Genomic DNA, 25,120 nt, shown 5'->3' with positions numbered 1-25,120 from the left:
AAAACATTTTTTTTTTTACATCAACTGGTGCCAGAACGTTAAAAAGATTTGTAAATTACGTCTATAAAAAAATCTTAATACTTCCAGTACTTATCAGCTGCTGCATGCTCCACAGGAAGTTCTTTTCTTTTTGAATTTCTTTTCTGTCTGACCACAGTGCTCTCACAGTGTCAGGAACTGTCCAGAGCAGGAGCAAGTCCCCATAGCAATCCTATCCTGCTCTGGACAGTTCCTGACATGGGCAGAGGTGTCAGCAGAGAGCACTGTGGTCAGACAGAAAATAAATTTAAACAGAAAAGAACTTCCTGTGGAGCATACAGCAGCTGAATCTGCTGGCAGCAGGTAGTGTAAGCCAGAGAGGTGTTATCACTCTGTTAGTCAATGTACTATGGACTCACCTATTATATCATTACATTTTATCAGCACTGTGCATGGGGAAACATACAGAGGAACAATGTGTTCTGTTGAATTCTATGGTAAAAACGCTCTCTATACACACATTTTAATTTTAATTCAATAATTGTTAGAATCATAAAATTAATGGTCAGACATTTTTTGCCTGTTCATATGAAACAATATGGCAATATTTTGTCACGTAGTCTGGAACATATTTTGGGCCATAAACAGCTGTATTTGGGGCTTTAGGTTTTGTTAGAGCCCAAAAATGACAGAAAATATATCCCAAAATGGCTGCGTTTTACAGGTTAAAAAAAAAGTCCCAATAAAGGCAGAAAAAACATTTTGAAAGTTTTTTTTGCTTGAAACATTTTGCCTGAGAGATAGATGGAATTCCCCCTGGATCCCGCACTGGCAACATCTATTATTGGCACAGGGTTTGGGATGGTTTGGGGCAGTGGTTCCCAAACTACTTTTGGAAATCCATAGAATTTAGAGAAGCAAGAAGGCAAAACGCAGGAGAAGAAAAAGTACAGGGTGGGCCATTTATATGGATACACCTTAATAAAATGGGAATGGTTGGTGATATTAACTTCCTGTTTGTGGCACATTAGTATATGTGAGGGGGGAAACTTTTCAAGATGGGTGGTGACCATGGTGGCCATTTTGAAGTCGGCCATTTTGAAGTCGGCCATTTTGAATCCAACTTTTGTTTTTTTAATAGGAAGAGGGTCATGTGACACATCAAACTTATTGGGAATTTCACAAGAAAAATAATGATGTGCTTGGTTTTAATGTAATTTTATTCTTTCATGAGTTATATACAAGTTTCTGACCACTTATAAAATGTGTTCAATGTGCTGCCCATTTTGTTGGATTGTCAATGCAACCCTCTTCTCCCACTCTTCACACACTGATAGCAACACCGCAGGAGAAATGCTAGCACAGGCTTCCAGTATCTGTAGATCCAGGTGCTGCAGAATGGGCAAAACAAAAATTGGAACAGGACCCTCAGTTTACGCAGAAGATTTTGTTCAGTGATTTTATGTGAATGGTGAAGTTAACAAACAAAACCACCGCTATTGGTCTGACACTAACCCACATTGGATAGATCCCTCCAAGACTGTTGGAACACAAAAATTGATGGTATAGTGTGGTATATGGGGTACAAAGATAGTGGGGCCATTCTTCATCAATGGAAACCTCAAGGCCACTGGATATGTGAAATTGCTACATGATGATGTGTTTCCCTCTTTATGCACTGAAGCTGGCACGTTCTCTGAGTTTTTCCAGCAAGATGGTGACCACCACATTATGGGTGTCAGGTGCGAGCATTCCTAGATGAACAGTTTCCTGGAAAGTGGATTGGTGGTCGTGGGCCAGTTGAATGGCCCCCAAGGTCTCCCGATCTGACCCCCTTAGACTTTTATCTTTGGGGTCATCTGAAGGCAATTGTCTATGCTGTGAAGATACAAGATGTGCAGCACCTGAAACTACGGATACTGGAAGCCTGTGCTAGCATTTCTCCTGCGGTGTTGCTATCAGTGTGTGAAGAGTGGGAGAAGAAGGTTGCATTGACAATCCAACACAATGGGCAGCACATTGAACACATTTTATAAGTGGTCAGAAACTTGTAAATAACTCATGAAAGAATAAGGTTATGTTAAAACCAAGCACATCATTGTTTTTCTTGTGAAAAATGATGTACTGGTGCACACCTCGTGGTATCCTGATGGCGTGTGATGTCACAGGCGCTTGGCAATGCTGCCTGGAAGTTGGACTCGAATGGTGCTGCTGGTTTAGCACAAGGTTTCAAAGGCTGGATCGGAATCTTCAGGTAAATTAATAATAGATAGGTATCGGTGGTGTAAAAATAACTTATATACACCTAGACGCGTTTCAGGGCTCTTATTTGTTGAACACGGCCCTTTGCTCAGTAGGAAAGAGCCGTGTTCAACATATAAGAGCCCTGAAAGGCGTCTAGTGGTATATAAGTTCGTTTTACACCACCGATATCAGATGCCGGATTACTGAAAGTGACATCAATTTGATACTATTTTACCAATGATAGCTATCGGTGTATGTTTTTATTATATTTTGTTATAATTTACGTTATATATATTACCTCGGCACAAGGGCCCTGTGCTATGAGGTTAAATTGCATCATTTTATATTTTAAATAAAAAATTATATTTTTAATAAGTTGTATAATATAATTGAAGCACGATCCAGTTTATCATCATTCATAATTTTATTTACAATTATTCATCTATGTATCAGGTAACTGATACTAGTCTTGAGGGTTTGGTTACTGTTTAATAATTTACAAATCTGTTTAACTTTCTGGAGCCAGTTGATATATAAAAAAAAAAGTTTTTTTTCCTGGATAACCCATTTAATCTTTCAGGCTCAGGAATTAGATAACTAAGATGAGTGCAGTCACCAGTGCAATGATCCAGTATTTCACATATTGCAACGATTAATAGGATTTACAGTCATCTGCAGAGACTGAGAAACACAGGGAAGAATAGGCATCTATACAACAACAAGCAATACTTTCCCATGAGCTCCTGGTAATAGACAAGGATCTAAAAGATAGCTCAATGATAAATGAGCAGGATATATGTACAATAATGTAATGATCATGGGGACAGAGGGTTTTCTGCTATTCCCATCACTTATCCCATAAATAACAAACTGTTCAATAAACCCTTAAAGGGTACCTTTCGTCAAAAAAAAACTTTTGATATATTATAGATTAATGTATGCAGAATAACTTTACAATCGCATGTTATTAAAAAATATGCTTCTTTCTATTTAATTTTCCACTTTGAAGAAATGGCCACTAGGGGTCTCCCTACCAGTCCCGGCAGCAAGCATTTCAGACTCATGCTGGAGTCCTAAACACTGCGAGCTGCCAGTCTGCTTTGTTCACAAAGGAGAACACTCAGCTGCCAGCCTGCTTTGTTCACAGCCTGTTTGGCTGTGAACAAAGCAGGCTGGCAGCTCTCAGTGTTTAGGACTCCAGCATGAGTCAGAAATGCTTGCTGACAGGACTGATCGGGAAAAATACAATAAAAAGAAGCATATTTTTCATTAACATGCTATTGGAAAGTTATTCAACATTCATTAATCTAAAATATATCAAAAGTTTATTTGATGAGAGGTACCCTTTAAATATCAACCACGCTGTCATATTTCATTCTGTACATACAGTAGCTGTATCACTTCTTCAAAGGATCTTACTGTACAGTCTTCCCACTGACTCTAGAGGAGGGAGATTGAGGAGCTTTTCACTCTTACATAATGTTACTTGATAATTCAGTAATACCTTCCAAATTATGTGACTAATATACACAGCTTTAATACACTAAGTCAGTGTTTCCCAACCAGGGTGCCTCCAGCTGTTGCAAAATTACAACTCCCAGCATGCCCGGACAGCCAAAGGCTGTCCGGGCATGCTGGGAGTTGTAGTTTTGCAACAGCTGGAGGCACCCTGGTTGAGAAACACTGCACTAAATAATCCTTATTCTTAGCTTTTATCTGTTTATGGGAAAGCTGAGTGATCACCAATATGGCTACCATTTCTTATCCCAAAGTGCTGACATTGTCCTTTCACCTGGTGCTGCACATTTCACATTTTTCACCTTTTGCTTTTTTACAAGGAGATAGTAAAGGTTCATTTGTTGTGAAAATAGCATGAAGGGTAAGAGCAATGACACTGCAGAGATAAAGATAGGGGAAATATATGAACTTGTTTTGCCTGTAAATAAACAATATAATCTAAAGTGTGGAACATATTTTAAAGGCATTTCCACCCATTTGGTATTTATTGTTCTTTGTAAATCCTGGCTATGAGGCTGCTATAGACCAGTGTACACTACCTGTGGTTTTCCAGCTGATGTAAAACTAGAACTCATGCTCTGGCAGCTGATGGGGGTTGTAGTTTTAAGTTTAAAGGGGTTATCCAGGAATAAAAACTTTTTTTTATATATCAACTGGCTCCAGAAAGTTAAACAGATTTGTTAGTTACTTTTATTAAAAAATGTTAATCCTTTCAGTACTTATGAGCTGCTGAAGTTGAATTGTTCTTTTCTGTCTAAGAGCTCTCTGATGACATGTGTCTCGGGAGCTGTCCAGAGTAGAAGCAAATTCCCATAGGAACTGAGGAACTGTACAGAGCAGAATAGGTTTGATATGGGAATTTGCTTCTACGCTGGACAGCTCCCGAGACACATGTCATCAGAGAGCACTTAGACAGAAAAGAACAACTCAACTTCAGCAGCTGACAATTATTGGAAGTATTAAGATTTTTTAATAGAAGTAATTTACAAATCTGTTTAACTTTCTGGAGCCAGTTGAGCTAAAAAAAATAGTTTTTTTCTGGAATAACCCTTTAAAGCCACGGGTTGGAGAACACTTCCATAGACATTAGATAAAGATTGGTTGCCTATGTGGGCCATAACTGGCCTCCTAGTGGGACACTAAACTTTTAAAATTGAAATTTTTGTTATTTTGTGACGGACGAATGAACGGGAGAAATAGTGCATGAACTAATTCTCCCGTTACTATCGCCTGTCACAAAATAATGGCCGTTATTAATAACGGGCAATAATGGGTTAAAACGGTTATTAGAAAAATCCCATAGACTATAATGGGATTTTCTAATGGCCGTTAGTGATTTAATACCGGCCGTATAACTGCTGATTTCCTAACGGGCGTTGGTAACGGAAGGGATTTTATAGTGTGAAAGGGGCCTAAGCCCCTGTTATCCAAAGACCCTGACATGAGGAGGGGGATAATGAGGGTGCGTTCACACGCTCTTTGTTTTTGCGGGTTTCCGCTGCGTATTTGAAAGGGTGTGGGCTCTTCTTGGCTGTCCGCAGCAGATTTTCCACTGAGGAATTTACGCTGTGGAAAATCCGCCACAAGCCCCATTGAAGTCAGTAGGGACTGCGGCAGATTTTCTGCAGCGTAAATTCCGCTGCAGAAAATCTTCTACGGACAGCTGAGAAGAGCCCGCCCACTTTCAAATACGCAGCGGAAAACCTGCAAGAACAAATAGCGTTTGAATGTACCCTAAGGTTGGATTTACATGCAAAGATTTTGTTGCAAAACTGTCTCATTCATCTAAATGAAACTTGCAGAGGTACCAAAACCTGTGTAGAGGAAGAGTGGTGCAGTTGTCCATAGCAACCAATCAGATTGCTTTTTTCATTTCTAAAAAATGTCTCTGAAAATTTTAAGAAGCATTCTGATTGGTTGCTATGGGCAACTGCACCACTCTTCCTCTACACAGATTTTAATAAATATCCCCCAATGTCAGATGAATGGAACTGACATTCAGACAGAAATTTCTGCAACAAAACCTGCCAAGTGTGAACCCATCCTAAAGGGGATTCCATACTAGTACAACATAATACTGAGCGGGAAAGACAGCTAGGAAGGAGATGAGACCGAAAATGGAGATGAACACAGCAGCAACAACAATATTAACTGCTCTACAACATGTTAATACCAAGAATAAAGAACTAGGTTCTAGTATCACCAAGTGCTCCGAGAAGCCACATCAAGGAGTACATTACCAGTGCCCCCCCCCCCAGAACATATTGTATTATAACTGCTGTATATTGGGTTACATATAACAACTGGTACCTGCATGATACTCTAAATATCGTATTATAAAAAGGCACAGATAGATAGATAGAATGGACAGATAGATAGATAGATAGAATGGATAGATAGATAGATAGACAGAATAGATAGACAGAATGGATAGATAGATAGAATGGATAGATAGATAGAATGGACAGATAGATAGATAGATAGATAGATAGATAGATAGAATGATAGATAGATAGATAGACAGAATAGATAGATAGATAGACAGAATAGATAGATAGACAGAATGGATAGATAGATAGATAGATAGAATAGATAGATAGAAAGATAGATAGATAGATAGATAGACAGAATAGATAGATAGACAGAATAGATAGATAGATAGATAGATAGAATGGACAGATAGATAGATAGATAGATAGATAGATAGAATGATAGATAGATAGATAGATAGACAGAATAGATAGATAGACAGAATGGATAGATAGATAGAATGGATAGATAGATAGAAAGATAGATAGATAGACAGAATGGATAGATATATAGAATGGATAGATAGATAGATAGATTGATAGATAGATAGATAGATAGATAGATAGATAGATAGAATGGACAGATAGATAGATAGAATGGACAGATAGATAGATAGAATGATAGATAGATAGATAGATAGAATAGATAGATAGCTAGAATGGACAGATAGAATGGACAGATAGATAGATAGAATGATAGATAGAATGAATAGATAGATAGATAGATAGATAGATAGAATAGATAGATAGCTAGAATGGACACTAGAATGGACAGATAGAATGGACAGATAGATAGAATGATAGATAGAATGAATAGATAGATAGATAGACAGAATGCTTGAAAAAGGTGGTGGATACCACTGAAACGTTGCATCTGAACATGGTTTAAATAAACACAGCTGTGTTTTTTTCACTTGACTCCGTGAGTGCTGTTGGATTTATTGCTGGAATTTATGGATGCGGTCTGCGACTGGGACCGCAGTTCTTCCTATTGCACCCTGACTACTACCTAGAGACATATAGTGGTTGTGCTGTCCTCCGCCGTTTGGGAATAGATAGACAGAATGGATAGATAGAATGAATAGATAGACAGAATGGATAGATAGAATGAATAGATAGATAGATAGATAGATAGATAGATAGAATGGATAGATAGATAGATAGATAGAATGAATAGATAGACAGAATAGATAGATAGATTGATAGAAAGAATAGACAGATGATAGATATAGATATTGAACATATTGTATTGTACTGGTCCTCTATAAATGCTGTATATTAGATTACATATATCAAGTGTTACCTGCATGATAGTCTTAGTATTGTATTATAAAACAGTTACTGATAGATAGATAGATAGATAGATAGAATGGATGGATAGAATGGATAGATAGAATGGATAGATAGATAGATAGATAGATAGATAGATAGAATGGATAGATAGATAGATAGATAGAATGGATAGAATAGACAGATGATAGATATAGATATTGAACATATTGTATTGTACTGGTCCTCTATAACTGCTGTATATTAGATTACATATATCAACTGTTACCTGCATGATACTCTTAGTATTGTATAATAAAACAGTTACTGATAGATAGATAGATAGATAGATAGATAGATAGATAGAATGGATGGATAGAATGGATAGATAGATAGATAGATAGAATGGATAGATAGAATGGATATATAGATAGATAGATAGATAGATAGAATGGATAGAATAGACAGATGATAGATAGATATTGAACATATTGTATTGTACTGGTCCTCTATAACTGCTGTAAATTAGATTACATATATCAAGTGTTACCTGCATGATAGTCTCAGTATTGTATAATAAAACTGATAGATAGATAGATTGATAGATAGAGTGATAGATCTCATAGGGCTCATTCACACGTCTATAAAAACACAGATCAAATACAGATGCAGCAGATGCAGCATTTTTTTTTTTACAATCTGGATTTCATATTGTATCTGGTTTTATACAGTTATATAGTTTATAAGGCAAAACATTTTTAAATGAATCTGTCCATCTAGTTCAGCTTCTTACCCTCCGTATTTTGCTATACATTTTTTTTTTTTAAGTAGAAAAACAGTACAATTACTAACATGTGAACTATACTAAAACCAGAACATTAATCTTTATGAACTAAAACCCATAACAATACTGATCTGCTAGAACATGATGTTTTAAAAAACAGAAATGCTGATAAAACTATTTAAATGTATAGATGCAGTTGTTTTTTGCAATAAAATGTTATGGATCCAAAAATACAGAAATGTAATTGAGCCCATAGACAATGGTATAAAACTGAAGAATATGACATACATGAAATAGAGGTGAAAGCTAGATACACAGACAGCCAGGTAGAGAAAGATGTTACATAGATGGATCTTGCAGGCAGCATGTGGTCTATAGAGATGAAGACAGACAGTGATCCAGAGATCTGTTCTCCTATATGCCAATGAATGGAGCTGAATCTGCAGTTAATACACTGAGGAATGTTTCATGCTGGAAAGAAGAAAGAGATTATCAGGATTTGAATTACCGTCCTCCTCTCCATATCCCCAGCAGTGTTGGCCGGTCATTGTCACAGGGTGCACTCAGACTCAAGGAACTGTCCCTGATCTCTATACCTGTTGCCTTTTTACTACACACTGTACCTGTTCTCAGCCTCTTAAAGGGACAGTAGGGGGGGGGGGGGGGCTCAGCTGACTACAGGAGTAAGACAGGCACTGCCCAAGTATTACCCACCTCTCCTCCTATCTGGGTGTAGCAGCCAGTACTAGAACTACCATGTTCCCATGTAGAGCAGTCATCACACACATTAATCAGCATTGTTACCCTATAAGGGTCATTCTATGATATGTATCGGTGCACACTTTGCTTTCTAATGTTAGCTCATTGTATCAGCAATGTTCATACAATAATAATATATGGTATGAGAAGATTGATTTTATTCAAATAATACTGACTGTATATGTCAATATCTATGTTATAACTCTTACCATTTTCAAGCTTCTCATTTTAAAGGGGTTCTCCGAAGGTAAAAAAAATGTATGTTTTCAAATTGGTGCCAGAAAATTAAACAGATTTGTAATTAAAAATAGAAAAAATCTCAGCTCACCTGGGACTTGCGCGGCTACCTCCAGACATCAAGAAAAGATTTGTAATTACTTCTATTTAAGAATCTTAAAGGGGTACTCCGGTGAAAAACTTTTTTTTTAAGTCCACTGGTGCCAGAAAGTTAAACAGATTTGTAAATTACTTTTATTTAAAAATATGAATCCTTCCAGTACTTATCAGCTGCTGTATGCTCCACAGGAAGTTTTTTTCTTTTTGAATTTCCTTTCTGTCTGACCACAGTGCTCTCTGCTGACACCTCTGTCCATGTCAGGAACTGTCTAGAGCAGAAACAAATCCCCATAGCAAACCTCTCCTGCTCTGGACAGTTCCTGACATGGACAGAGGTGTCAGCAGAGAGCACTGTGGTCAGACAGAAAGGAAATTCAAAAAGAAAAAAACTTCCTCTGAAGTGTACAGCAGTTGATAAGTGCTGAAAGGATTAAGATTTTTAATAGAAGTCATTTACAAATCTGTTTAACTTTCTGGCACCAGTTTATTTAAAAAATAAAATTTGTTTTCCACTGGAGTACCTCTTTAACTCTTCCAGTACTTATCAGCTGCTGTATACTACAGAGGAAGTTGTATGCTTAATTTGTCTGACCAAAATGCTGTCTGCTGACACCTCTTTCCATGTCAGGAACTGTTCAGAGCAGGAGCAGATCCCTATGGCGAACCTCTGCTTCTCTAGTCAGTTCTTGACACGAACAGAGGTGGCAGCAGAGAAAACTGTGATCAGACTGGAAAGAACTACACAACTTCCTCTGAAGCATACAGCAGCTGATAAGTACAGGAAGGATTAGAATTTTAAGAATAAATCATTTACAAATCTTTTAAATTTTCTGGCACCAGTTAATTGAAAATCATTTTTTCCCCTCTGGAGTACCCCATTGTGGCATATTGAGCCTCAGTATCCCCGTCTTCATCTTGCCAGGCTCAATATGTCACATTGCATCTCAGCCTATCACTGCAGGCGGCCATTAGCTGAGCCCCAGTGTGACAAGTCAACCACAAGAAGCAGGAACAGGATCACTACGGAGCTTGGGAATGGGATACAGGAGGCACTGGGGGAGTGAAGGGAGACAAATCCAGCATTTGTTTAAATTTTTTTTAAGATGAGCATTGTAGTCAAGTTAGAAAAAAAAAAGTTGGAACCTGTAGTACCCCTTTAAACCTAGATGCTGAAACCCATACAGGCTAAATACTTCCCACTGTGAGCTCAATACATTAATGTTCTATTCACACATACAGTATCCTGCACAGATTTTATGCACGGGATTTGCTGCACAAGATTTTATGTTGTAGATTTCAATGTAAACTAAATGACTGAACACAGCTTCAAATCCTGCGCATCAAATCCCACGCATCAAATATGCACAGAATACTTTTCATGTGAACAGACCCTTAGGCTAGGTTTCCACACAGATTTTTTTCTGTCAGTTTTTGGAAAACCACCACTGCAGTTTTTGAGCCAAAGCCAAAAGTGGATCCAGTAGGAAAAAGTATAAGTCCTTCCTTTATATTTCCTATTCTTTTTGGATCCACTTCTGGCTTTGGCTTAAAAACCGCAGTAGTGGTTTTCCAAAAATGCCAGAAAAAAACCTGTGTGGAAACCTAGCCTAAGAACAGAATATATTTTTTGTGATGGTTTAGCAATGTATCAGTTCCATTGTGAATGGAGCCAAGTTGTAATACCACACACAACTTTAGTGTGGAGCTGTTTTTGGAAGAAATTAGCTTGTATTTCTATTCCTGGATAACCCCTTTACAACATTTGCTATTTTTAGACTGCATCAGTCAGTGTCTGTATAACGTTAGGTAATTATTGGAATAGGTCCTGGCGCTTAAATGGTCACTCATTAAAACAAAGTTGTGCTATTGCACTCCTTATGGTGAATAAGAAATCTTTGTAATATACTTTGTTTTAAAAAAAATGAAGTTTTCTTTGTTTCTTTATTTGTGTTTAACCCCTTAAGTTTTCTTTGTTTCTTTATTCGTGTTTAACCCCTTAACGACGCAGGACGTCCTGGTGAGCTGGTACCTAACACACCAGGACATACATTTACATCCTATGCATAACCGCGAGCATCGGAGCGATGCTCGCATCATGCGTGGCAGGTCCCGGCTGCTGATAGCAGCCAGGGACCCGCCCGTAATGGCGGACATCCGCGATCCCGCGGATGTCCGCCATTAACCCCTCAGAAGCCGTGATCAATACAGATCACGGCATCTGCAGCATCACGGTACTTTAAATGGATGATCGGATCGGCCGCAGCGCTGCCGCGGCGATCCGATCATCCAGCATGGCAGCCTGAGGTCCCCTCACCTGCCTCCACTGCCTTCCACGGGTCTTCTGCTCTGGTCTGCGATCGAGCAGACCAGAGCAGAAGATGACCGACAATACTGAACAGTGCTATGTCCTATGCATAGCACTGAACAGTATTAGCAATCGAATGATTGCTATAAATAGTCCCCTATGGGGACTATTAAAGTGTAAAAATAAAAGTAAAAAAGTAAAAAAAATTTGAAAAACCCCCTCCCCCAATAAAAACGTAAATTGTCCCATTTCCCCTATTTCACCCTCAAAAAGTGTAAAAAAAATATTTGATATACATATTTGGTATTGCCGCGTGTGTAAATATCCCAGCAATTAAAATAAAATGTTAATGATACTATACGGTGAACAGCATGAACGTAAAAAAAAAAAAAAAAAAAAGGCCAAAATAGCTGCTTTTTTATAACATTTTAACCCCCCAAAAAATGTATTAAAAAAGTATTAAAAGTTTTATATAAGCAAATATGGAATCTATAAAAAGTACAGATCACGGTGCAAAAAATGAGCCCTCATACCACCGCTTATACGGAAAAATGAAAAAGTTATAGGTCTTCAAAATAGGGGGATTTTAAACGTACTAATTTGGTTAAACAGTTTGCAATTTTTTTTAAGCACAACAGTAATAGAAAAGTATGTTATCATGGGCATCATTTTAATCGTATTGACCCAAAGAATAAAGAACACGTCATTTTTACCGTAAATTGTACGGCGTGAAAACGAAACCTTCCAAAGTTTGCAAAATTGCGGATTTCTTTTTAATTTCACCACACAAATAGTATTTTTGGTTGCGCCATACATCTTATGGTAAAGTGAGTGATGGCATTACAACGGACAACTGGTCGCGCAAAAATAAAGCCCTCATACTAGTCTGTGGATGAAAATATAAAAGAGATGATTTTTTGAAGGCGAAGAGGAAAAAACGAAAACGTAAAAATAAAATTGTCTGAGTCCTTAATGCCCAAATGGGCTGAGTCCTTAAGGGGTTATTTCCTTGGGGACAGAGCCATTTTTGACCCTAGGGACGGGAGCATTTTTTGCAAATCTGACCACTGTCACTTTAATAACTCTGGGATGCTTTTACTTACAAATTTGATTCCAAGATATTTTTTTTGGTGACATATCCTACTTTATGTTAGTGGTAAATTTTCATCAACACTTGCTACATTTCTTGGTGAAAAATTCCCAAATTTCAGGAAAATTTTGAAAATGTAGCATTTTTCTAACTTTGAAGCTATCTCCTTGTAAGGAAAATGGACATGCCAAATAAATTATATATTGATTCACATATAAAATGGCCCTGTTACGCCGAGCGCTCTGGGTCCCTGCTCCTCCCCAGAGTGCTCGCGGCGTCTCTCTCTCTGCAGCGCCCCGGTCAGACCCGCTGACCGGGAGCGCTGCACTGACATTGCCGGCGGGGATGCGAATCGCATGCCAAGTCACTTACCCGTCCCGGTCCCCAGCTGTCACGTCCTGGCGCGCGTGGCTCCGCTCCTTAGGGCGCGCGCGCGCGCCAGCTCTCTAAGATTTAAAGGGCCAGCGCACCAGTGATTGGTGCCTGACCCAATCAGCCTAATTAGCTTCCACCTGCTCCCTGGCTATATTACCTCACTTCCCCTGCACTCCCTTGCCGGATCTTGTTGCCTTGTGCCAGTGAAAGCGTTTAGTGTTGTCCAAAGCCTGTGTTCCAGATCTTCTGCTATTCCATTTGACTACGAACCTTGCCGCCTGCCCCGACCTTCTGCTACGTCTGACCTTGCCTCTGCCTAGTCCTTCTCTCCCACGCCTTCTCAGCAGTCAGCGAGGTTGAGCCGTTGCCGGTGGATACGACCTGGTTGCTACCGCCGCAGCAAGACCATCCCGCTTTGCGGCGGGCTCTGGTGAATACCAGTAGCATCTTAGAACCGGTCCACCGACACGGTCCACACCAATCCCTCGCTGACACAGAGGATCCACATCCAGCTAGCCGAATCGTGACATGCCCTCATTTACTATTGCGCCAGAAATTCTGTCTGCACCAGATTTTGTGCCAGAATTTGTGCCAGAATTGAAAAAACCCCGACTAACTCTCCATTTTGCTAAGAAAACCCAAAAAGGGGGCATGGTCTCAGAAAAGGGGCGTGTTCCCGACATTTTCACAAAAAACAAGATATAAACTAAGGTTTCCACATAAAATGTGGTGGATTTGAGCTGAGAAAAATCCGACAGATCAGAGCATATGTAAAAAAAAACAAAGTGTATGGAAAGTGGAAAATGTAGGGAAACCTTAGTAAATACCGTGGAAAATAAATTGTAGGGAATTAAAACCCACAAAGAAACCTACACTCCACTCTTAGTAAATAAGGGCCAATATGTCTACTTTATGTCTGCATCATAAAGTTGACATGTTTTTACTTTTTGAAGACATCAGAGGGCTTCAAAGCAATTTTCCAATTTTTCACAAAAATGTAAAAAAATTTCAGGGACAAGTTCAGTTATGAAGTGAATTTGAGGGTCTTTATGTTAGAACCCCCCTATAATGGACACCATTATGAAAACTGCACACCTCAAAGTATTCAAAATGATATTACAAAAGTCTATTAACCCTTTAGGTGTTTAACAGGAATAGCAGCAAAGTAAGGAAAAAAATTTCAAAATCTCAATTTTTTTACACTCACATGTTAATGTAGCCCCTCTTTTTTTTCTTCATTTTTAAAAGGGGTAAAAGGCAACCCCCCCCCCCCCCCCCCAAAAAAAAAAATGTAAAAATATTTGTAACCCCATATCTCTCAAGTAAGGAAATACTTCATATGAGGATGTAAAGTACTCTGTGGGTGCACTAGAGGGCTCAGAACAGAAGGAGCGACATTGGGCTTTTGGAGAGCGAATATGGTTTTTGGGGGACATGTCGCATTTAGGAAGCCCTCATGGTTCCTGAACAGCCAAAAAAAAAACATGGCGCGCTATTTTGGAAACTTTACCCCTCAAGGAACGTAACAAGGGGTAAAGTGAGCCTTAATACCCCCCAGGTGATTGGAGAACTTTCATTAAAATGGGACGTGAAAATGAAAAATTTGAGCTTTTAACAATAAAATTGTAATAGGAGAAAATGCCCCCAAAAATGTGTAACCCCATTTCTCTCGAGTAAGTAAATACCTCATATGTGGATGTAAAGTACTCTGTGGGTACACTAGAGGGCTCAGAAGGGAAGGAGCAACATTGGGCTTTTGGAGAGTGAGCTTTTCTGAAATTGTTTTTGCGGGACATGTCGCATTTAGGAAGCCCCCATGGTACCTGAACAGCAGAAAAAAACACATGGCACACTATTTGGGAACTAAACCCCTCAAGGAAAGTAACAAGGGGTACAGTGAGCCTTTACACCCCACAGGTGATTGACGAACTTTCGTTAAAGTGGGACGTAAAAATAAAAAAAAATTTGTGTAGCATCATTTCTTCTGAGTAAGGAAATACCCCATATGTGGATGAACTACAATGCTCAGAAGAGGAGGAGCGCCATTGAGCTTTTGGAGAGAGAATTTGGTTGGAATGGAAGTTGGGGGCCATGTGCATTTACAAAGCCCCCATGGTGCCAGAACAGTGGACCCCCCACATGTGACCCTATTTTGGACACTACACCCCTCACAGAATTTAATAAGGGGTGCAGTGAGCATTTACACCCCACTGGCGTTTGAAAGATCTTTGGAACAGTAGGCTGTACAAATAAAAAGTAAAATTTTTCATTTTTACGGCTATTCAAAAAAAATCTGTCAGACACCTGTGGGGTGTAAATGCTCACTGCCCCCCTTATTACATTCTGTGAGGGGTGTAGTTTCCAAAATGGGGTCACATATGGGGGGGGGGGGTCCGCTGTTCTGGCACCACGGGGGATTTGTAAACACACATGACCTTCAATTCCAGCCAAATTCTCTCTCCAAAAAACAAATTTAGCTCCTTCTCTTCTAAGCATTGTAGTGCGCCCGCAGAGCACTTTACGTCCACATATGGGGTACTTTCTTACTCAGAAGAAATGGGGTTACAAAGTTTGGGGGGCTTTTTCATCTATTACCCCTTGTGAAAATGAAAAATTTGGGGTAACACCAGCATTTCAGTGAAAAAATTTAATTTTTAATTTTCACGTCCAACTTTAACGAAAAAAGATCTGTGGGGTGTTTAGGATCCCTGTACCCCTTATTACATTCCTCGAGGGGTATAGTTTCCAAAAGGGGGTCAAATGTGGGTGTTTTCATTTTTGCGGTCATGTCATAACCACTGCAGCTACTGTGCAAATCACCAATTTAGGCCTCAAATGTACTTGGTGCACTCTCACTCCTGAGCCATCTAGTGCACCCGCAGTACTCCCAGAAATTGCATTACAGATTTTTGGGGTCTTTTTCTACTTTTACCTCTTGTGAAAATGTATAGTATGGGGCAACACCAGCATGTTAGTGTAGAATTTTTTTTTGTTTTACACTAACAAGCTGGTGTAGCCCCTAACTTTTCCTTTTCATAAGGGGTAAAAGTAGAAAAAGCCCCCCAAAATTTGTTAGGCAATTTCTCCCGAGTACGAAAATACCCCATATGTGGCACTAAACGGTTGCCTTGAAATACGACAGGGCTCTGGAGTGAGAGAACGCCATGCGCATTTGAGGCCTAGATTAGGGATTTGCATAGGGACGGACCCAGATGCAAGCATGGCCTTTGCCTCCAATACCAAAAATACTCTACGGCAGTGTTCCCCAAACAGGGTGCCTCCAGCTGTTGCAAAACTCCAAGCATGCCAGGACAGTCAATGACTGTCCAGGCATGCTGGGAGTTGTAGTTCTGCAACATCTGAAGGGCCAGATGTTACAGAACAACTCCCAGTATGTCTGGACTGTCTGGGCATGCTGAAAGTTGTAGTTTTGCAACATCTGGAGGACCAAAGTATGGAGACCACTACACAGTGGTATTCAAACTGTGGCCCTTCAGATGTTACAAATCTACAACTCCCAGCATGCCTAAACAGCCTTTGGCTGTCTGGGCATGCTGAGAGTTGTAGTTTCGCAACTTTGAGAAGGCCACAGTGAAGATCACTTACCACAGATCTTCACTGCAGCCTCCTCCGCCGGCTGTACCGCCGTCCGCCATGCCACCGGTAACTGCTTGCTCCCGCCACCGCCCCACTTGTTCCCCCCGCTCTGCTTGGACTTCGATCGGTGGGCAGAGCGGGGGAAATTAACTTTAAAAATTATGAAAATAAAGGAAGGGGGTGGTTTATCATGATGAGGGCAGTAAACTGGTAGGTTTATAACATTTATCAAGTTAATGAGAGGTCCTCTTTAAGCTAAATGGATCCATAGAATCTTATTACCTGGTGGAAATCAAACGTTTGTCATTTTGGTCTTCATTTACTGTATTAAATAGTGCACTATTCCATTGAGCCAGATCCAGTTAAAAAAAGTCTACCAATGGGTATACTTTTTAAATATAGGACCCTGTTACGCCGGGCGCTCCGGGTCCCTGCTCCTCCCTGGAGCGCTCACGGCATCTCTCTCCCTGCAGCGCCCCGGTCAGACCCGCTGACCGGGAGCGCTGCACTGACATGGCCGTCGGGGATGCGATTCGCATTGCGGGACGCGCCCGCTCGCGAATCGCATCCCAAGTCCCTTACCCGTCCCGGTCCCCGGCTGTCATGTGCTGGCACTCGCGGCTCCGCTCTCTAGGGCGCGCGCGCGCCAGCTCTCTGAGACTTAAAGGGCCAGTGCACCAATGATTGGTGCCTGGCACTATTAGCCTAATTAGCTTCCACCTGCTCCCTGGCTATATCACATCACTTCCCCTGCACTCCCTTGCCGGATCTTGTTGCCTTGTGCCAGTGAAAGCGTTTAGTGTTGTCCAAGCCTGTGTTACCAGATCTCCTGCTTTCCATATTGACTACAAACCTTGCCGCCTGCCCCGACCTTCTGCTACGTCTGACCTTGCCTCTGCCTAGTCCTTCTGTCCCACGCCTTCTCAGCAGTCAGAGAGGTTGAGCCGTTGCTAGTGGATACGACCTGGTTGCTACTGCCGCAGCAAGACCATCCCGCTTTGCGGCGGGCTCTGGTGAACACCAGTAGCCTCTTAGAACCGGTCCACCGGCACGGTCCACGCCAATCCCTCGCTGACACAGTGGATCCACAACCAGCTAGCCGAATCGTGACAGACCGAATGTATAATGGATGCCACCAAGTGCTATACGTCAGATATTGGACATTCCTTCTGACATTTACATCTGACGAACACTGCTGTTATGGTATAAAAGTATTACCAGTTATGGGGAGGTCAATCTTTGACACTGCATAACTTGAGTACACAGTGTGGGTTTACTCTTTAAAGTCCTACAAAAAATGCTTGTTTTAAAGGAGATCTGTAGCCCCCTCCATGTATCTCTATGGCGTTCGTGCATCCCCGCCTCTCCCATAGAGCTGTATGGAGGGGGCGTGTCTTTGACATCAGTGAGGTCGACGACACATGCATTAGCCTTGCAAAGGCCTGCGGATAGGGGATAAGTGTCTAAGATTGCAGTACTCTTTTAAGTGTTAGGCTGGGTGCACACATTGTAGTTTGGTCAATACTTTTTGACAAAACCTGAGGAGGAACTGACAGAAAAATTATAATGGAAAGATTCACCTTTTTATGTATTTAAGACCAACCACTGGTTTTGGCTATAAAACTGACCAAAATACTACATGTTAACCAGGGGTCAAGTCCTGGGGGGAAAAAAGTGTGGGAACACACCCAAGATTTTCACTCAAGGGACTCTTGCTAACGGGAATGGTGCTCCTGCTATGGAAAAAGTGCAGGAACTCAGTTCCCACGTGTTCCTGTAGGACTTGAGCCCTGATGTTAACCCAACTTTTATGTGAATAAACCCTATTGAAACATTTATTGTTTCTATTAAATGTTTAGGGTTCTCCAGAGGTGTCACTCACACCTTAAGTTAATACAAGAAGAGAAAAGGGGTCCAATTTTTTCCACAACATATGAATGGGATCCAGGGCCAGACAGAGCCACAGATCATGCAGTGGAAATAGCAGCTAAAATCTATATGGGTAATGTTGACACGTGATGATGTCACCACATTGTGTGTACCTCCATGCTGGGATCTATGGCTATTGTTTGGAGAACAGGACAAAGAGTCTTCAGAAAGCTGCTGTGTACACGAGGAGGCGACTGATGAGCAAATCTCATTTTCTATTCTTTCAGAGTTTTTGCTGGTTTCAATGGCAAAATAAAACATAAATTTACCATTCAATTGTTTTCTGGGAAAGAATTAGCTAAAGGGGCCATTCCCAACACAATAACTATTAACCTGAACAATGCCGTTAACCTGTTAAAGACACATAATGTTTGTCCTCATGTCCACCAGATCCATGGTGCAGTGCTCACAGACAATACCGCAATGTCTGGTATCTTATAGAGAGGCATATATAGGGTTTTCTGTTTTTCTTCTTATCATGGATACATATAAAAATAAGAAAAGAATAGTGACCATCATGTAACAGAGGCATTCACCCACAGAAGCAGAGCTATCCCTGAGAATGAGGAAGATGCCTGACATCTTGTCACTGGTAAGTGAATTATCAGCTCAGTATTATGCTTAATCTTGGGGCAATTCATCTCTTATAAGGCTGACACTGTTTATATAACAGGCCAGTGAGCACTGTACTGGGGACCTTGGACCCTCTCATCAAAACCAATGTATTCATTTCTCAGATGGAGTTAGGTTCATAAATCACTTTACTATAGTTAAATTCATGAGAATGAGGTTCAGTTAGGAACATGGTGCCACACACCTCAGTGTCATGACACAATGCTGATGCTCTTCCACCATATGTCAACTACAAACGCTCTTCCACTTTGTGCAGAAAACTTAGTGACTTTTCCACTAGTGACTTATTTCTAATCAACTGGGGGCAGAAAGTTAAACAGATTTGTAAATTACTTCTATATAAAAATCTTAATCCTTCCAGTATTTATCAGCTGCTGAATGCTCCAGAGGAAGTTATATATTTTTTTCTAGTCTGACTACAGTGTTCTCTGCTGACACCTCTGTCCGTGTCAGGAACTGTCCAGAGCAGTATATGTTTGCTATGGGGATTCCTGCTCTGGACAGTTCCTGACACGGACAGAGGTGTCAGCAGAGAGCACTAACTAGCCAATCACACTTGTGCTTGCCTGATCATTGTGGCAAGTATCATTAAGGCATCATCTCACTCTATGTATAGGAAAGGATACATGGCTCAGTACTGGCGGGGCAGAGAGCAGCTGCTGGGACCTTCCCCTTGTTCTTGCTGCAAGGCTATCATGTCACAGAAAAAAAATAATGCTTCTATGTTATTCACTAGGTCATGCATACTCTTTAAATGTTTTTTTTAGGTAGCTTCTGTATTTGTCTCTCAAATCCCTCTGTTCTGCTGCTCACCCATACTGACATCCACTGCTCAGGAAGAGGCATGTCAGAGGTAAGCACTGAGCTTGCACTCACTCACCATGCATACACTTCCTCCCCAAGTCTGCTGTACTGTGTCTCTTCATCCAATCGCTGCTCTGTAATCCTCTTCTCTCTGTTTTCATGTTGCAGTCTAAAAGACAGGACAGGAGTGAGCACAGAGCAGTGCTAGTACTGCCCTCACTTCCTGGATTTTGCCACAGCCTGTGCTTCAGCTGGAACAAAGATGATGCTGCAGCTGGACAGGATCATGTCCTGGATAGTATGGGGACCCCTAGTGGCCTTTTTATAAGCCATGATTTATATGAATAGGAGATAAAAAAAGAATGTTAATAAAGTATATTAGAAAGGTTAATGTTTTGCCAAGAAGTAAAACAAATAAAAAGTTTTTGATTCTAACAATGTCCATTTAAACTCTGAAACGCATGGGCATATTAGAGTAATTCATAGTGGTCCGGATCACTCTCTGCACCAGTTTTATGAGAGGTTTGGGCAGCATAAAACTGATGAATGGTTCCCTTTAATATAGCTACAGATAGTAGATAGAGATGACTTCCAGTAATTCTATTCGTCACGAACTTCTCGGCTCGGCGTTTGCTGACTTTATCCTGCATAAGTTAGTTAAGCTTTCAGGTGCTCCGGTGGGCTGGAGACTCTCTCCTAGGACTGTATCCACCTTTTCCAGCCCACCGGAGCGCCTGAAAGCTGAACTAATTTATGCAGGATAAAGTCAGCAAACGCCGGGCTGAAAAATGGGGGTGCTGCAGGGGACGGGGTTTCGTGACATCACAGCCCTGCCCCCTCATGATGTCACTCCCCGCCCCCTCAATGCAAATCTATGGGAAGGGGCGTGGCGGCCATCACGCCCCCTCCCATAGACTTGCATTGAGGGGGCGGGAGTGACATCACGAGGGGGTGGAGCTGTGACATCATGATACTCCTTCCCCTGCACCGCCCGTCATCAGCCACGGAGCGATCCTCGCTCTGTGCAGCTGAAAAACGGGGGTGCTGCAGGAGAGATCACGGGGTCCCCTACGGCAGGACACCGCGATCTAACATCTTATCCCCTATCCTTTTGATAGGGGATAAGATGTTTAGCACCGGAGTACCCCTTTAACTCCTACCTGCTGGGACCCCATCCACAGGACAACCCATTTAAAGTGTATCTGTTGTTTGCAAAAACTTTTTATATAATGTAGATAATAACATAATTAGGTATAACATTGGTTAAACAATTTGGATATTTTTGGGTGAAAAAATGCTGTCCCTGCATCTATTGCCCGTATGTCTCTGTGAGGAAACGAAATACAGGAAGTGAGGGCAGGACAAGCAGGGCTCTGTGCAGGCTCCTGGCTTGTCAATCATCGTGCTGTGTGAGCCAGGGGCCATGTCACAGAGCCTCAGTCTACACAGCCCTGCTTGTCCTCAGTGTATAGAGCCCTGCTTGTCCTCAGTGCACAGAGCCCTGCTTGTCCTCAGTGTACAGAGCCCTGCTTGTCCTCTGTATAGAGCCCTGCTTGTCCTCAGTGTACAGAGCCCTGCTTGTCCTCAGTGTACAGAGCCCTGCTTGTACTCAGTGTACAGAGCCCTGCTTGTCCTCAGTGTACAGAGCCCTGCTTGTCCTCAGTGTACAGAGCCCTGCTTGTCCTCAGTATACAGAGACCTGCTTGTCCTCAGTGTACAGAGCCCGGCTTGTCCTCACTGCAAAGAGCCCTGCTTGTCCTCAGTGTACAGAGCCCTGCTTGTCCTCAGTGTACAGAGTCCTGCTTGTCCTCAGTGTACCCAGCCCTGCTTGTCCTCAGTGCACACAGCCCTGCTTGTCTTCAGCGTACAGAGCCCCGCTTGTCCTCAGTGTACAGAGCCCTTCTTGTCCTCACTGCAAAGAGCCCTGCTTGTCCTCAGTGTACAGAGCCCTGCTTGTCCTCAGTGTACAGAGCCCTGCTTGTCCTCAGTGTACAGAGCCCCGCTTGCCCTCAGAGCCCTGCTTGTCCTCAGTGCACACAGCCCTGCTTGTCCTCAGTACACACAGCCCTGCTTGTCCTCAGTGTACAGAGCCCTGCTTGCCCTCAGTGTACAGAGCCCTGCTTGTCCTCAGTGTACAAATGACAGGTACACTTGAATTCCTTCTGCTGATATTGCAGTACACATGTATGATCCGATCTACTTTTATGGGGATCATTCGGGAATATTGCTGTCAAATGACTATGGCAGATGCTGTCAAATGTGTATGGCAGTTTAAAGGGTTGTCCTGTTTTTATATAAATTAATATTGATCATTGTGTAACAGACTTTGGCCCACATTATTAAATGTAATAAAATAAAGGTATAAAATAAAGGAATAAAAGTTGGAGTGAATTGCACCAATTTTATTGATAGGCACATGCCTCTTAGTACGTTTGACACATTTTGGACTGTCCTAAAGTAAGAAAATAAAATCTACATTACACCTTACATAAGCAGGTGTTTATTTGTGCTAAAGTTTGCACCCTTTTGCACCTTAAAGAGTGCCTGTCACCAAATCAAACTTTTAATATAGTGTTCCTTGTGTAATTAGCAGACACTTTCACATTCAAAAAACAGCCACTAGGTGGTTCTGTTCTGTTCCCTACCACAATTAATACAGTGAGTTTGGTCTCCTCCCGGCCTGGCAGGAAGTGTTTTTCTGCACTGAGCTTTATTGACAGCTGCACAGAAAGTGAAATCTAAACAGATTCTCACAGAAAGCTACACAGACTGAAAGCTAAAGGAGAGCCTCACTGAATACTGCACAGACTGAAACATGCACAGAGCCTGAGGTATTTTATTCATCACAGCACTGCAACGATGTGAGGGCGGAAGTGGTCCCCCCAGCAGGCTTCAATGATGTCATGCCTGCTGGGAAACGCCCATTTTGTCCTGCTGGGAGATTGCACTATGTGAGCAAGAAGAAAGGTAAGAAACACAGCTTTTAAAAGCTCTGAAGGGCTGGAGGGGTGTTAGGAGTAGTTAGGGAACATAACCTGAGTTAGAATAGAACAGTTTATTTGGTGACAGAATATATATATATATATATATATATATATATATATATATATATATATATATGAAAAAAGAACACCAGAGTCCACCAAGTTTAAACTATATGCCTATTGTGTCCCTACTGAGTTCTCAAGATCTCTGCTTGTGATCAGTGAATGGGGATATTCTCGATTCTATCTATAGTCCACAAGCAATTAAGACATAACAGGTCTCACAGGTGATGGTTAGTTACAGTTGTATTCAGTCTAGACTATTCTATGTAAGCCTAGATATTCTGTAATTGACTTATACATTGTAACAAACAATCAGCACAGAAAAGAGATCTGTGCTATACTGATATATTTAGTGCACCAACCTGGTGATCAGTGGGGATCTAGACATGTCAGATGATGATCACTAAATGTATCCTGTAGAGCAGTGGTCTACGGCTTCAAGCTATTGTTAAATTACAACTCCCAGCATGTTTTATGGGCAGTGTTTCCCAACCAGAGTGCCTACAGCTGTCCGGGCAGGCTGTGAGTTGTAGTTTTGCAACAGCTAGAGGCACGCTGGTTGGGAAACACTTCTTAAGGGTTTACAATGAGACAGAGCAACAACTTCAAACCACCTTGTTATATAATATATGTATGTTACACATGTATCCCAATAGTGTATATTATATGCTTTATTTTAGAACAGAGAGGTCTCAGTATGGGTGCTCCCTGGACATTTATTGTTACTGCTGATGATAGATTGCTCTACCAAACAGATTAATAGCCATAATACTCATCACTATTTCATTATGTGTCAAGAAGAGTCTCAGTATATTATATTTTATATCTGTACAGTCAGTTAAGAGGACAGAAGCAGCTGATAAGAACAGGTAGTGGCTTTGGGAATACAGCAAACAGTTGTGCTACTGCCCCATCCAATGGAAGAATTCTAAAGTCATCTTTTACACTGTTCAAAATTCCATATAGCCAATTGTGGAATTACTCGGACAATTGGTATGCCAACTGATGCTCCCATGGGGATTGTCATTCAGGCATTATGGTCTTGGAAGGTATATAGGCAGTAATATATTATCCTACTCCAATATTACTTTATAACTAGACAGATTTTTACCCAGGGCTGCAGAAATGCTAAGCTTCTTTGAAAGCTGCCATATAAGATATCATCAATCTATTCTTAAAGGGGTACTCTGCTGGAAAACTTTTTTTCTTTTCTTTTTTATTTTAATCAATTGGTGCCAGAAAGTTAAACAGATTTGGAAATTACTTCTATTAAAAAAAATCTTAATCCTTACAGCACTTATCAGCTGCCGTATGCTCCACAGGAAGTTATTTTTTAATTTAGTTTCTGTCTGACCACAGTGCTCTCTGCTGACACCTCTGTCCATGCCAGGAACTGTCCAGAGCAGGATAGGTTTGCTATGGGGATTTGTTCCTGCTCTGGACAGTTCCTAAAGTGGACAGATGTGTCAGCAGAGAGCACTGTGGTCAGACAGAAGGGAAATTCAAAAAGAAAAGAACTTCCTGTGGATCATACAGCAGCTGATAAGTACTGGAAGGATTAAGATTTTTTTTAATAGAAGTAATTTCCAAATCTGTTTAACTTTCTGGCACCAATTGATTAAAAAAAAAAAAAAAACATTTCCAGTGGAGTACGCCTTTAAAAAGATGAGAGAGGCCTGTAATTTTCATCTTAGGTATATCTTCACTATGAGAAACATAATGAGAGAAAAAAAATCCCTAAAGTCACACTATCTGATTTTTTAAGAATTTATTTGCAAATGATGGTGAAAATAAGAATTTGGTCAATTACAAAAGTTAATCTCAATACTTTGTTATATACCCTTTGTTGGCAATGACAGAGATCAAACGTTTTCTATAAGTCTTCACAAGGTTTCACACACTGTTGCTGGTATTTTGGCCCATTCTTCCTGCAGTTCTCCTCTAGAGCAGTGATGTTTTGGAGCTGTCGCTGGGCAACACAGACTTTCAACTCCCTCCAAAGGTTTTCTGTGGGGTTGGGATCATTGTCATGCTGAAAAACCCAGCCACGTTTCATCTGCAATGCCCTTGCTGATGGAAGGATGTTTTCACTCAAAATCTCACGATGCATGCCCCCATTCATTCTTTCCTTTACATGAATCA

At 41.0% G+C, this 25,120-nt stretch overlaps 1 protein-coding gene across 6 annotated transcripts in view; it reads right to left on the bottom strand.

The window, feature by feature from the left end:
* Positions 1-25,120, bottom strand: part of CA7 (carbonic anhydrase 7) — a 49,452-nt gene that overhangs the window by 17,846 nt on the left and 6,486 nt on the right. Inside the window, exons 1-2 of one of the 6 annotated variants that reach the window (XM_056525588.1) lie at positions 20,008-20,101; positions 8,392-8,574 (exon numbers count right to left, since the gene is read on the bottom strand). The exons of 1 other annotated variant lie outside the window; for it this stretch is intronic. In XM_056525588.1, the coding sequence (XP_056381563.1) occupies positions 8,392-8,470 (79 nt within the window). In that variant the 5' untranslated portion in view covers positions 8,471-8,574; positions 20,008-20,101. Of the gene's footprint in view, positions 1-4,015; positions 4,113-8,391; positions 8,575-8,611; positions 8,728-20,007; positions 20,102-25,120 lie in introns of those variants that run through there. 4 more of the 6 variants (XM_056525586.1, XM_056525587.1, XM_056525590.1 and 1 more) reach the window with 4 other exon arrangements.

This window comes from Hyla sarda, chromosome 6 (genome assembly GCF_029499605.1).
Source record: "Hyla sarda isolate aHylSar1 chromosome 6, aHylSar1.hap1, whole genome shotgun sequence".
Taxonomy (NCBI): Eukaryota; Metazoa; Chordata; class Amphibia; order Anura; family Hylidae; genus Hyla; species Hyla sarda.
Note: the sequence above shows the minus strand (reverse complement) of the source record. Positions and strands in the feature narration are given on the sequence as shown.